General features: G+C 35.7%; 1 protein-coding gene across 1 annotated transcript in view; it reads right to left on the reverse strand.

Moving 5' to 3' along the window:
* CFAP47 (cilia and flagella associated protein 47) overlaps positions 1-12,986 on the reverse strand; it is a 343,468-nt gene that overhangs the window by 60,026 nt on the left and 270,456 nt on the right. The window contains 1 exon segment of the mRNA XM_064278419.1: positions 8,224-8,322. Within this exon segment, the coding sequence (XP_064134489.1) occupies positions 8,224-8,322 (99 nt within the window).

Genomic DNA, 12,986 nt, shown 5'->3' on the forward strand with positions numbered 1-12,986 from the left:
TAACCCGAATAAGAAATGAGAGGGGCGATATTACAACAGGCCCAGCTGAAATGAAAAGAATCATATCAGATTACTAGGAAAAGCTATACTCAAACAAATTTGAAAACCTAGTAGAAATGGATGAATTCCTACAAACACACTACCTACCTAAACTAACACAAACAGAGGTAGAACAACTAAAGAGACCCATAACAAAAGAAGAGATTGAAAAGGTAATCAAAAAACTCCCAACAAAAAAAAAGCCCTGCTCCTGATGGCTTCACTACAGAGTTATACCAAACTTTCAGAGAAGAGTTAACACCACTACTACTAAAGGTTTTTCAGAGGATAGAAAAGGACGGAATACTACCAAACTCATTCTATGAAGCCACCATCTCCCTGATACCAAAACCAGGTAAAGACACCACAAGAAAAGAAAATTATAGACCCACATCCCTCATGAATGTAGATGAAAAAATCCTCAACAAAATTTTAGCCAATAGAATTCAACAACATATCAAAAAAATAACTCACCATGACCAAGTGGGATTCATACCAGGTATGCAGGGATGGTTCAACATTAGAAAAACAATTAATGTAATCCACCACATAAAACAAAAGACAAGAATCACATGATTTTATCAGTTGATGCAGAAAAGGCATTTGACAAAGTTCAACACTCATTCACGATAAAAACTCTCAGCAAAATAGGAATAGAAGGAAAATTTCTCAACATAATAAAGGGCATTTATACAAAGCCAACAGCCAACATCACCCTAAATGGAGAGAGCCTGAAAACATTCCCACTGAGATCGGGAGCCAGACAAGGAAGCCCTTTATCACTACTCTTATTCAACATTGTGCTGGAAGTTCTAGCCAGAGCAATTAGGCTAGATAAAGAAATAAAGGGCATCCAGATTGGCAAGGAAGAAGTCAAAGTATCTCTATTTGCAGATGACATGATCTTATACACAGACAGAAAACCCTAAGGAATCCTCCAGAAAAGTACTGAAACTAATAGAAGAGTTCAGCAGAGTATTGGGATACAAGATAAACATACAAAAATCAGTTGGATTCCTCTACACCAACAAAAAGAACACCGAAGAGGAAATCACCAAATCAATGCCATTTACAGTAGCCCCCAAGAAGATAAAATACCTAGGAATAAATCTTACCAGAGATGTAAAAGGCTTATACAAAGAAAACTACAGTACACTTCTGCAAGAAACCGAAAGAGATGTAAGTGGAAGAAGATACCTTGCCTGTGGATAGGAAGACTCAACATTAAAAAAATGTCTATTCTACCAAAAGTGATCTATACTTTTAATGTAATTCCGATCCAAATCCCAAGGACATTCTTTAATGAGATGGAGAAACAAAATCACCAATTTCACATGGAAGGGAAAGAGGCCCCGGATAAACAAGGCCTTACTGAAAAAAGAAGAACAAAGTGGGAGGCCTTACTTTACCTCTTTTTAGAACCTATTATACTGCCGCAGTAGTCAAAACAGCCTGGTACTGGTACAACAACAGATGCATGGACCAATGGAACAGAATTGAGAATCCAGACATAAATCCATCCACATAAGAGCAGTTGATATTTGACAAAGGCCCCAAAACAGTTAAATGGGGAAAGGACTGTCTTTTTAACAAATGGTGCTGGCATAACTGGATATCCATCTGCAAAAAAAATGAAACAAGACCCATACCTCACTCCATGCACAAAAACTAACACAAAATGGATCAAAGACCTAAATACAAAATCTAAAATGATAAAGATCATGGAAGAAAAAATAGGGACAATGTTAGGAGCCCTAATACATGGCATAAACATTATACAAAATATTATAAAGTATGTAGAAGAAAAACTAGATAACTGGGAGCTCCTAAAAATCAAACACCTATGCTCATCCAAAGACTTCACCAAAAGAGTAAAAAAGGCTACCTACAGACTGGGAAAAAGTTTTTAGCTATGACATTTCTGATCAGTGCTTGATCTCTAAAATCTACATGATACTGCGAAAACTCAGCTGCAAAAAAGACAAATAACCCAATTAAAAAATGGGCAAAAGATATGAATAGACACTTCACTAAAGAAGACATTCAGGTAGCTAACAGATACATGAGGAAATGTTCACGATCATTAGCCATTAGAGAAATGCAGAACAAAACTACAATGAGATTTCATCTCACTTCAACAAGGCTGGCATTAATCCAAAAAACACAAAATAATAAATGTTGGAGAGGCTATGGAGAGATTGGAACACTTATACACTGCTGGTGGGAATGTCAAATGGTATACACACTTTGGAAATTGATTTGGCGCTTCCTTTTTAAAAGCTAGAAATAGAACTACCATACGATTCAACAATCCCACTCCTCGGAATATATCCTAGAGAAATAAGAGCCTTTACATGAACAGATATATGCACACCCATGTTTATTGCAGCACTGTTTACAATAGCAAAAAGATGGAAGCAAGCAAGGTGTCCATCAATGGATGAATGGATAAATAAATTATGGTATATTCACACAATGGAATACTACACATCGATAAAGAACGGTGAGGAATCTATGAAACATTTCATAACGTGGAGGAATCTGGAAGGCATTATGCTGAGTGAAATTAGTCAGTTGTAAAAGGACAAATATTGTATAAGAGCACTATTATAAGAACTTGAGAAATAGTTTAAACTGAGAAGAAAACATGTTTTTGTGGTTACAAGGTGGGAGGGAGGCAGGGTGGGAGAAGGGTATTCACTAATTAGATAGTAGATAAGAACTGCTTTAGGTGAAGGGAAAGACAGCACACAATACAGGGGAGGTCAGCACAATTGGACTAAACCAAAAGCAAAGACGTTTCCTGAATAAACTGAATGCTTCGAAGGCCAGCGTAGCAGGGGCAGCTGTCTGGGGACCATGGTTTCAGGGGACATCTAAGTCAATTGGCATAATAAAATCTATTAACAAAACATTCTGCATCTCACTTTGAAGTGTGGCGTCTGGGGTCTTAAAAGTTAGCAAGCAGCCATCTAAGATGCATCAATTGGTCTCAACCCACCTGGATCAAAGGACAATGAAGAACACCAAGGACACAAGGCGATTATGAGCCCAAGAGACAGAAAGGGGCACATGAACTAGAGACTACATCATCCTGAGACCAGAACAACTAGATGGTGCCCGGCCACAACCGATGACTGCCCTGACAGGGAACACAACAGAGAACTCCTGAGGGAGCAGGAGAGCAGTGGGATGCAGACCCCATATTCCCATAAGACCAGACTTAATGTCTGACAGAGACTAGAAGGACTCTGGTGGTCATGGGCCTCAGACCTGTTGGCCCAGGACAGGAACCATTCCCAAAGCCAACTCTTCAGACAAGGATTGGACTGGACAATAGGTTGGAGAGGGATGCTGGTGAGGAGTGAGCTTCTTGGATCAGGTGGACACTTGAGACTGTTGGCATCTCCTGCCTGGAGGGGAGATGAGAGGGTGGAGGGGGTTAGAAGCTGGCGAAATGGACATGAAAAGACAGAGTGGAGGGAGAGAGCAGGCTGTCTCATTATGGGGAGAGTAATTGGGAGTGTGTAGCAACGTGTATATGGGTTTTTGTGTGAGAGACTGACTTGATTTGTAAACTTTCACTTAATGTTGAATAAAAATTATAAAAACAAACAAAAAAACAACAATACATGTAGCTCAACCAAGTATGTGAGAGTAAATGGGCACAACAACCCAGGGGCAAGGATGAGAAAGCAGGAGGGGATAGGAAAGCTGGACGAATAGAAATGGGGAACGCAAGGTTGAGAAGGAAGAGTGTTAACACATTACGAGGGTGGCAACCAATGTCACAAAACACTATGTGTATTAATTGTTTAATGAGAAATTAATTTGCTCTATAAACCTTCATCTAAAAAGCACTATTTAAAAGAAAGAAACTGCCAGTCCTGTTTTCTGGAACCTAAAGGGCTTCCTGTATTGGCCAATTAAATGACTTTATTTTGACAACAGAGGCATTGATTCTCAAAAAACAAAAGGACTAGTACCCAACATTTATCTCTGTATCTGTATTTAAATAAAGCTAAAATAAGATACTGCACGTTTTAAAAGCTGTATGAAAATGACACTACTTAAAAATCATACCTAGTTAGTTTTAATTATACATATATCTGTAGAAAATTACTGGGAAAAATAAAGGCCTTCGTCTTCTAATGTGGAGAGTAAATTTAAATGAAATAGAGCAACATGGTTAAATATGTATTCAAAATGTGCTTTTCCACTAGTACTCTTTATCTAACCAGAACTAAGATTCCCTAGTATTGTGATTACCCTTGATGACCACAACCTAAATCTGGGCTCTAAACTTTTTTTATTTTAAATTAAAGATATAATTTAATGAACACTTAGAGAAATTATTAACATTTTGTAAAATATTTTGAATACTGTACTAATTCTTTTACCACTGTGTCATGGAATATCAACAGAAAAGTACGAAGGTGCTCTGTCAGTATATGATGATACTTCTAATGATACTACTCTTCTCCTAAGAATTATTAGTTTTTCTGTCCTTAAGCAGAAAAAAACAGTGTTATCATCATTTGAAGTAAAATCTTATTGTTATATAGGAAGCAATAAGAAAAATATAATAGTGAGCTCCTGCTTTTAAAATCAGTAATAAAATATTAAGTACAAATAATCATAAAAGTAGCTTGTATTATGTGACACCAAATTATATATTTTCTTTTCTTCTCATGTCATGAAAAAGAATGACATATAATGCAAATATTATCACTAATTTCTAGAGTGATCTAAAAAGCACTTAAGAATAATTTTTCCTTAAAAACAAATGCAAAAAATATAAAAGAAAATTTTAAACATTTCCGAAGACATAAATTTCATGAAAAAATGAAAATACATACCATGCATATTGATACAAAGACTCAATATCACACAGATGCCATTTCTTCGTATATTTATAAATTTAGAACTTAAATTATAAATCTAAAATAATCCCAATAAAAATTCCATCAGTTTTTCTCTAGAGGCAGTCAAGATTATTACAAAGTTCATACAGATAAATAAAGAGGAAAGACTATCCAGTAAAACCCTCAAAAGGAAAAGTACTGTGCAAGAGCTATCAGGAAGGCTCTCGAATTAAAATAGTGTAATTTTGGCTCTTGAAGACAGATCAGTGAAATTGAAGGGAAAACACAAAAGTAGGACCAAGTATAGAAAGCAGTGTATTACATAATAATGGTGCCTTATCAAAATCAGTGGTGATAAAACGAGATTTTAAATAAATATTATAGAATGAATGGACAGCCATTTGGATAAATAGATGGAGGGAAATACCATGTTCAAGGACTGGAGGACAATAACTCAATGTTTCTAAAATAAGATGACGCCAAATCAACATATGGTTTCAATGCAATCCAAATCAAAATCCCAGCAGAGAAGGGTGTGTGTGTGTGTGTGTGTGTGTGTGTGTGTAGAAACTGATGAGCTGATTCTAAAATTCTTGTGCAAATGCAAAGGATCTAGAGTAACTAAGATAATAAGATAATCTTGAAGAAGACAAAAAATTGAAAGATTTATGTTATCAAACATCTAGATTTACCATATAGCTACAATAATTAAGACAGTATGGTTCTGGTGCAAGGATAGATGAATAGAAGATAGGAACTGAATAGAGTCCAGAAACAAGCCCACATATATACCATCACTTGATTTGGGAAAAGGTGTCACTGCAATTTAATGAAGATAATAGCGGCCTTTTCCATAAATGGTACTAGGAAAATTTGATACCTATATTGAATAAAATGGACTTTGACTCCTACATCTCACCATATTTTAAATTATTTAGGTATGTGTCAGGAATAGCAAAATAATTAAGCTTCCAGAAAAAAAAGGAGGGTTATGTCTTTATAACTTTATGCCCTGAGGTATTGAGATTACTGCCAGAACATAACACTTAAATTTCAGCCCTCTGGGAGAACTGACTTCAGTTGAGAAGAGTCACCTGCCCAAGGCCAAACTCTTTCCCCAGGAGCAGACTGGGGGAATGATGGATTGATGCAGGGTTATAAAATATTGATCCTCACACTCCAAATCAGGATAACTTTAAAGAGCCATCCTAGCTTCAGATCTCAGCATAGGGTCATCTGAGACCCTTATTGTGACTGCATTTCAGCATCCCTTCTCCCTTTGCTCAATCCTGCTTCATTCTCTTCCCCCTGTGGTGTTGATGCTGACTTAAAAAAAATTAAAAAAAAAAGTTGCAGTTGAGTCAATTCCAACTCATGACAACCCTATGTGTTGCCAGAGAGAACTACACTCCATAGGGTTTTCAAGGCCCTGACCTTTCAGAAGCAGATCACCAGGCCTTTCTTCTGAGGCACCTCTGGGTGGGTCCAAACCACCAACCTTTCAGTTTGTTGTGCGCTTATAAAAACCAAAAACCAAACCCGTTGCCATCAGGTCAATTCCGACTATAGGACACAGTACAACTGCCCCATAGGGTTTCCAAAGAGCACCTGGTGGATTCGAACTGCTGACCTTTTGGTTTGCAGCTGACCTTTTGGTTAGCAGCTGAACTCTTGACCACTGTGCCACCAGGGCTCTTGTGCACTTATAGCACTCCCTAATAAACTTCTTGGACACTAACTTTTTTTTTTTCCAGAGCGTTTTCCAGGAAAACCAATCTGTAACAGTGATACTTAAGCTACTTCTGGGTAAAACTTGGACAAATATTTTAAATATATTATTTCATTAGTAATTCATTGGTGTTTTACAGTTCTCTTCCACTTATAACAATATTGTGGAATGGGTAAGAGCCTAAGCCCTAAAGCCAGATGGCCTGCATTCAAACCCCAGTTCCAGTATGTGCTATCTTTGTGTTTGGGCATAACTCCTGCATGTTTCAGTATATGCATCTCTAAAATAGGAATACTAATAGAATCTGCCTCATAGGGTTGTTGTAAGGACTAAATGAATTAATATGTGTAAAGAGCTTAAAATATTTCCTGGCACAGAGTATATTGCTATGGCTCATGGCAAGTGACACATTTTTCCATTTTAGTGTTTTCTTTTGTTAAATAAATGTTTTTTTAAAGTTAAAAAGTCTGTTAAAATATATTAATTAAATTATATAGGTGATATGAAGGGATGCCAAAAATTGTGAAAGTAGTACATGAATAAATGAAATTTGGATAAATGTTTTTTAATGAAAATGTTGAGGAAGAGTAGAATATATAAAAGATTAGTGATAGCAAAAGGAAGAACAGGGTTGAATAAGGAAGACTGAAGAGGAATTGATGCCTTTGAATTATGGTGTTGGCGAAGAATGATGAATATACGATGGACTGCCAGAAGAACGAACAAATCTGTCTTGTAAGTAGTATAGCCAGAATGCTCGTTAGAAGTGAGGATGGCGATACCTCGTCACATATGCTTTGGACATGTTATCAGGAGGGACCAGTCCCTGGAGAAGGACATCATGCTTGGTAGAGGCTCATCAAAAAAAAGGAAGACCCCCAACGAGATGGATTGACACAGTGGCTGCAACAATGGCTTTAAACATAACAATGACTGTGAGGATTGCACAGGACCAGGCAGTGTTTCACTCTGTTGTACATAGGGTCTCTATGAGTAGGAACCGCCTCTATGGCGCCTAACAGCATTATGGTTATATCTTCTGCAATTTAAAAAGCATTAGTGCTTTTAAGAAAATTCACAATTTTTGAGCTTTAGGTTTTCAGAAACTTCATTATTTCTTATGCCTTAAAATGTCTCCTATTTATCAATATGTAGTGGGGTGGTTAATATATAGAAGAAATAGATGTACATCCTGTAATAAATTGCAAGGAATCACTAGCTTTGCAAAGATATTTTTTGTAAGTGTGAGTAGCTTGAGCACACTAGTTATTTATAATTTTCTAAAATCTTCCTTTCACTCACACTCCCATGTGTTAACTGGTATGACATTCAACTATTCAACATCTCAAGCATAAAATATTTTGGAAGTCATACTTACATAATATGGAGTGAGAAATAAAAAATATGTAATGAATATATAATAAGGTTATACTATCTCTGTTTTTCTATCAACTTACTAAAATTTGTTTCAGTTTTAAAATTATATTTTAATTTCTATTAAATATGTATTAAGACAACAAACACGTATTTCATCATCTCTGAAATGCAAAAACATGTAGAATGACAGAATATAAGGTAGAAATCCTGTACCTTCTACAGTACTCAGAGGATTAAACATGAAGGCAGAATGCTCAACAAGGAAGCTATCCCAGCAATGGTCAAGGAAGAGATCCATGAGCGGTTCCTGACCTGATTAAAAAAATAAATAAAGAGATATTACACTTTAAGGTCACATTCAAGGCACTAGTGGAGGCTGAAATAGAATCAAAGATCTCCTGTAACAGGAAACTTCTTAGATGAATATTTTTTAAAATACATTTTGAAATGAGATATCACTGGCATTTACTTTGAAGAACATATAGAACATTATAAATGGTTTTGTCTATAATTTGAACTCATAAGTTCTTGGAATTTTTAAACTACTTAAAATTAACCAAATAATTCTGAGACCTCCTTTAGTTCACTATCTAAAAATAGATTGTAGTGCTTAATAAACACCTATGCATAGATAAACGGTCATGCAACTTTATGCATAAATTAACATTCATGCAACTTTAACAATAAATTTAAACTAATAAGTACAAAATCAATCAATTGCCCAAACATACTTGCTGGGTATCTATTATATAACAAGTACTTGCTTTTAGTGATACCACCATACATAAAAGATAAACACCTCTGTGAACAAAGATATGTGTCATTTTAAGTACAATATACTAGATATCAGCTGAAAATATCCTTGGAAAGGAATGGGGATTTGGTAACATATAACAACATTTTACATGTATTTACCATTTTGCCCATCAATCCAACTTCTAGAAGTATACTTTAAGCATATACCTCCTCCAACGTGAAAAAATATGCACTTAAGGTCATTCACTGAGGCATTATTTGTACAGTAAAATATTAGAAATAATAAAACGCCCATGTATTGGAAGACTGTGGTTGTATATAAACAATGGTGAAGCAACAAAATGTGGTACTAAAAAGTTATAAAAATGGATGAGAAAATATCCATTAACTGCTGTTGGTTAAGTGCTATGGCTGCTAACTAAAAGGTCGGCAGTTCGAATCCACCAGGCGCTCCTTGGAAACTCTATGGGGCAGTTCTACTCTGTCCTATACAGTCACTATGAATCAGAATCTACTCGATGGTACCGAGGGAGGGGGTTGTACAGGGAATCCAGAAGTATTGTTAGGTGAAGTAAGCAAGTTGTAAAAGAGATTATATAGTATCCTACCTTTGTTTGGGAAAGGGGATGGAAAAAGTCTTTGTGTACATGAATTTACTCACATACATGTATTTTTTTTACAAAAAGAAACACAGTATGGATAAATTAGAATCAAATGGAGATAGTTACCTATACCATGGGTTGAAATGCAGTGGAAGGCATAGGTATGGGAAGAGGTCATTCACGTTATCTCAAATTATCACCACCCCCCAAATTACTTATTAATTATAAATGGATGTAGAAATTGGTGAATTGGTGTATGTTCTGCTGTATATATCTTCAACAACAATAAAAATAAAACACATTTAAAAAATTATAAATGAAAAAGTATACCTTTACAAGGTAAAGATTTGACAAACAGAACCTTAACCAAGTGACCAAACTTCGCATCCCGATAACAAGACTAACATTACGTGACTCCTGGTGTGTTCTAATGAGAAGTCCACAATATCTCCTATATGATATTCTTATCAAAATGTTTAATCTGAATTGAATAATGAGGAAACAATCAGAGAAATACTTACTGTATAATAATCTACGAGACAACTAATCTGGACTCTCCAAAATGCCAATATCATGAAAGACAGAACACAGTGGGAAAGGAGTTTTTAGATTAAAGGAGACAAAAGAGACGTTATAATGCAACGAATAGATTTGATGAAAAGATGATTTAAAAAAAAGTTATAAAGAACATTTTTGGGAGAATTGGAGAAATTTTTTAATACAGGCTGCATATTAAATAATACTATTGTATCCATGTTAAATCTTTGTGTGTGATAATGACTTTGAGGTTGTGTTGAAGAAAGTTCTTGTTCTAAGGCCATATGCGCTTTAGAGATTAAATAAAATAATATGTTGATAGATAAGAGATAGGATATAAAGAAAATTTCTTCACAAGATAAATGATGAAATTGATGAATCCATCCGAAAAGTATACCATTATTCATTGTACCGTGCTTTTGCAGGAAACCCTAGTGGCGTAGTGGTTAAGAGCTACAGCTGCTAACCAAAAGGTCTGCAGTTTGAATCCACCAGGTGCTCCTTGGAAACTCTAAGGGCGGTTCTACTCTGTCCTATAGGGTCACTATGAGTCGGAATCGACTCAAAGGCAACGGGTTTGGTTTTTGGTGCTTTTGCAAGGTTGTGAAATTTTTCATAATAAAAAGTTGTCATTGGGGCTTGACTCCATATGGATTAAGGATTTAAATGGCAAAGTAAATCAATAAATAGATCTTTTAAATTAAAAATACATTCCTGTAGTTTTAAATGGAAGCATATTTTGTCATTTTTAAAATGAGATTTGTGTAACACGATTCATTGGATTGTGGCAAAAAGATATTATAAATTATATTAAATTCTCTATAAAAGGGAGATAAGCTGTATTAACATTAAATATATGAGTTGATGGTAGTACATATATATACTTCACAAATAAATATGCAAATATAGAGGGAATGCTGAAAAGTATTTGCTGATAGAGGTGTGTGAAAAAAAATTTTTTTTGAGACCATCAAGAATCAGGTTTATATAGTAAAAAGAGTTCCAAATATTAAGGCTCCCAAATACTACCTAAAACATTAAATTACTTTCAAGCAAGCTGAATCTTTGCTTACTTGTTTGAAAAGCGATAACAGTAATTGCACATTTACTTTTCCTTAGTACAAAAATGTTAGCTATTTGTTATGAACAAACAAAACTAAGACACATAGTCAAACCAAAGAAGAGAAACTGTTAATATATTTGACACACCAACTTTCCTGACTTCCAATCACAAATTTTTATTTATTTATTAATTCAAGGTAATTAAATAGCTGAATATCTGGATGTGGGAGAGATTTTGAGAATAATTGGAGTAAATGTTAATTGATGGAAGGACATTGGGGAAATACATTATAAGTGAAAGATGAACACAGATAACCCATTTAAAATTAAATAAAAATTTTATAGTTCGATATGCAGGTTCTTGGGTTTTCCATTTATTTGGAAGATGGATATAAACTGGTATTTGTTTTAGTCTATAATTTTTTTTTTTGTTATAGCAAACATATATCGTGAATTTTATGGAATAATCCTTTAGTTTTTTTTTTTATTCTGTATGACTTTTTTCTTCTCATAGTTCAGTAGATACCATGTACTGGCCGTGGACCCCATGATGAAAAATTTAGTCAGCATATTTTTAATTCAATGTTGAATGCATTTTATAAGCTAAGGTTACTACACTGAGTAATTATTAGAGATGTCAGCAGCAAATGGCTTCAGATTCTAGCTCCACTACTTACTATCCTATGACCCTAAATAAAACATTTAATCTTCTCTGACTCAATGTCTTCATCTGTTAAAGTAGGGAAATAGGGTCTCAGAAGATGTTATTAGCTAAGTTAACATGATATCATACTAGAGTAGGGTGGGTCCTAAGTCAATATGACTGGAATCCTTATAAAAGAGAATAGAGACAGAGACACACAGGGAAGGTGGCCATGTGAGGGTGGAGGAAGGGTTTGGAGCTTCAAGCCAAGGAATGCCATGGACCACTGACTGCCACCAGAAGCTACAAACAAGACATGAAACAGATTCTCCCTCAAAGCCTCAGAAGAAATCAACCTTGCTGACATCCTGATTTCAGAGTCCTAGCTCCAGAACTGCAAGACAATAAATTTCTGTTCTTATGAGCCACCTAATTTGTGGTACTGTGTTATGACAGTTCTAGGAAACAAATACAATATATGAAAGAAGAGATGTGATTCATGAAGTAAATCCCAGGAGTTTGTGAAGCCAGGGACTTCTTTGGCTTCACTCAAAGAATTAAAGGTGGGCACAGGGAGGGTGACCACCAATGATAAAGGCCTGAACTGAAACTTTAGAAATTAAGGGATTAATTTATTTATATTCCAAGATGAGCAGGGTGGAAACTGGAGACCAGAGGAATGGGGTGGAAAGCACAATTACTGATGAGAGAGGACTGTGGGAATTAAGTCCCTGGATACCAGTCACTAAGTAAGCGCCAGAAAAGGAGACCAAGACAAGAAGCCCAAACATGCCTGGATCAGGCAGAGCTAATATCTGATGGCAGAGTGAAAATGAGAAAGGAAAGGTTTGAGGAAATGAGAAAATGCTAAAGAAGTAGAGGTAAGGGGCATTTCTTGAAGGCTTTTGATAGTGTCTTAGTTATCTAGTGCTGCTATAACAAAAATACCACAAGTAGATGGTTTTAACAGAAATTTATTCTCTCATAGTCTAGGAGGTTAGAAGTCTGAATTCAGTGTGACAGACCCAGGTTAAGGCTTTCTCTATCAGCTCTGTGGTAAGGTTCTTGACATCAATCTCACCCTGGTCTAGGAGCTTCTCAGCGCAGGGACCCTGTGTCCAAAAGATGTGTTGCACTCCTGGCTCTTCTTGCTTGGTGGTTATAAAGTCCCTCTCCTCTCTGCTTGCTTCTCTCTTTTATATCTCAAAACAGATTGACTCAAGATACAACCTAATCCTGTAGATTGTGTCCTGCCTCATTAACATCATAGAGGTTACGATTTACAACACATGGGATAATTAGATCACAAAAGGGAGGACAACCACACAATACTGGGAATCATGGCCTAGGTAAAAAACCAAACCAAACCCAGTGCC

The sequence above is a fragment of the Loxodonta africana genome, chromosome X (assembly GCF_030014295.1).
Source record: "Loxodonta africana isolate mLoxAfr1 chromosome X, mLoxAfr1.hap2, whole genome shotgun sequence".
In the NCBI taxonomy this organism is placed as follows: Eukaryota; Metazoa; Chordata; class Mammalia; order Proboscidea; family Elephantidae; genus Loxodonta; species Loxodonta africana.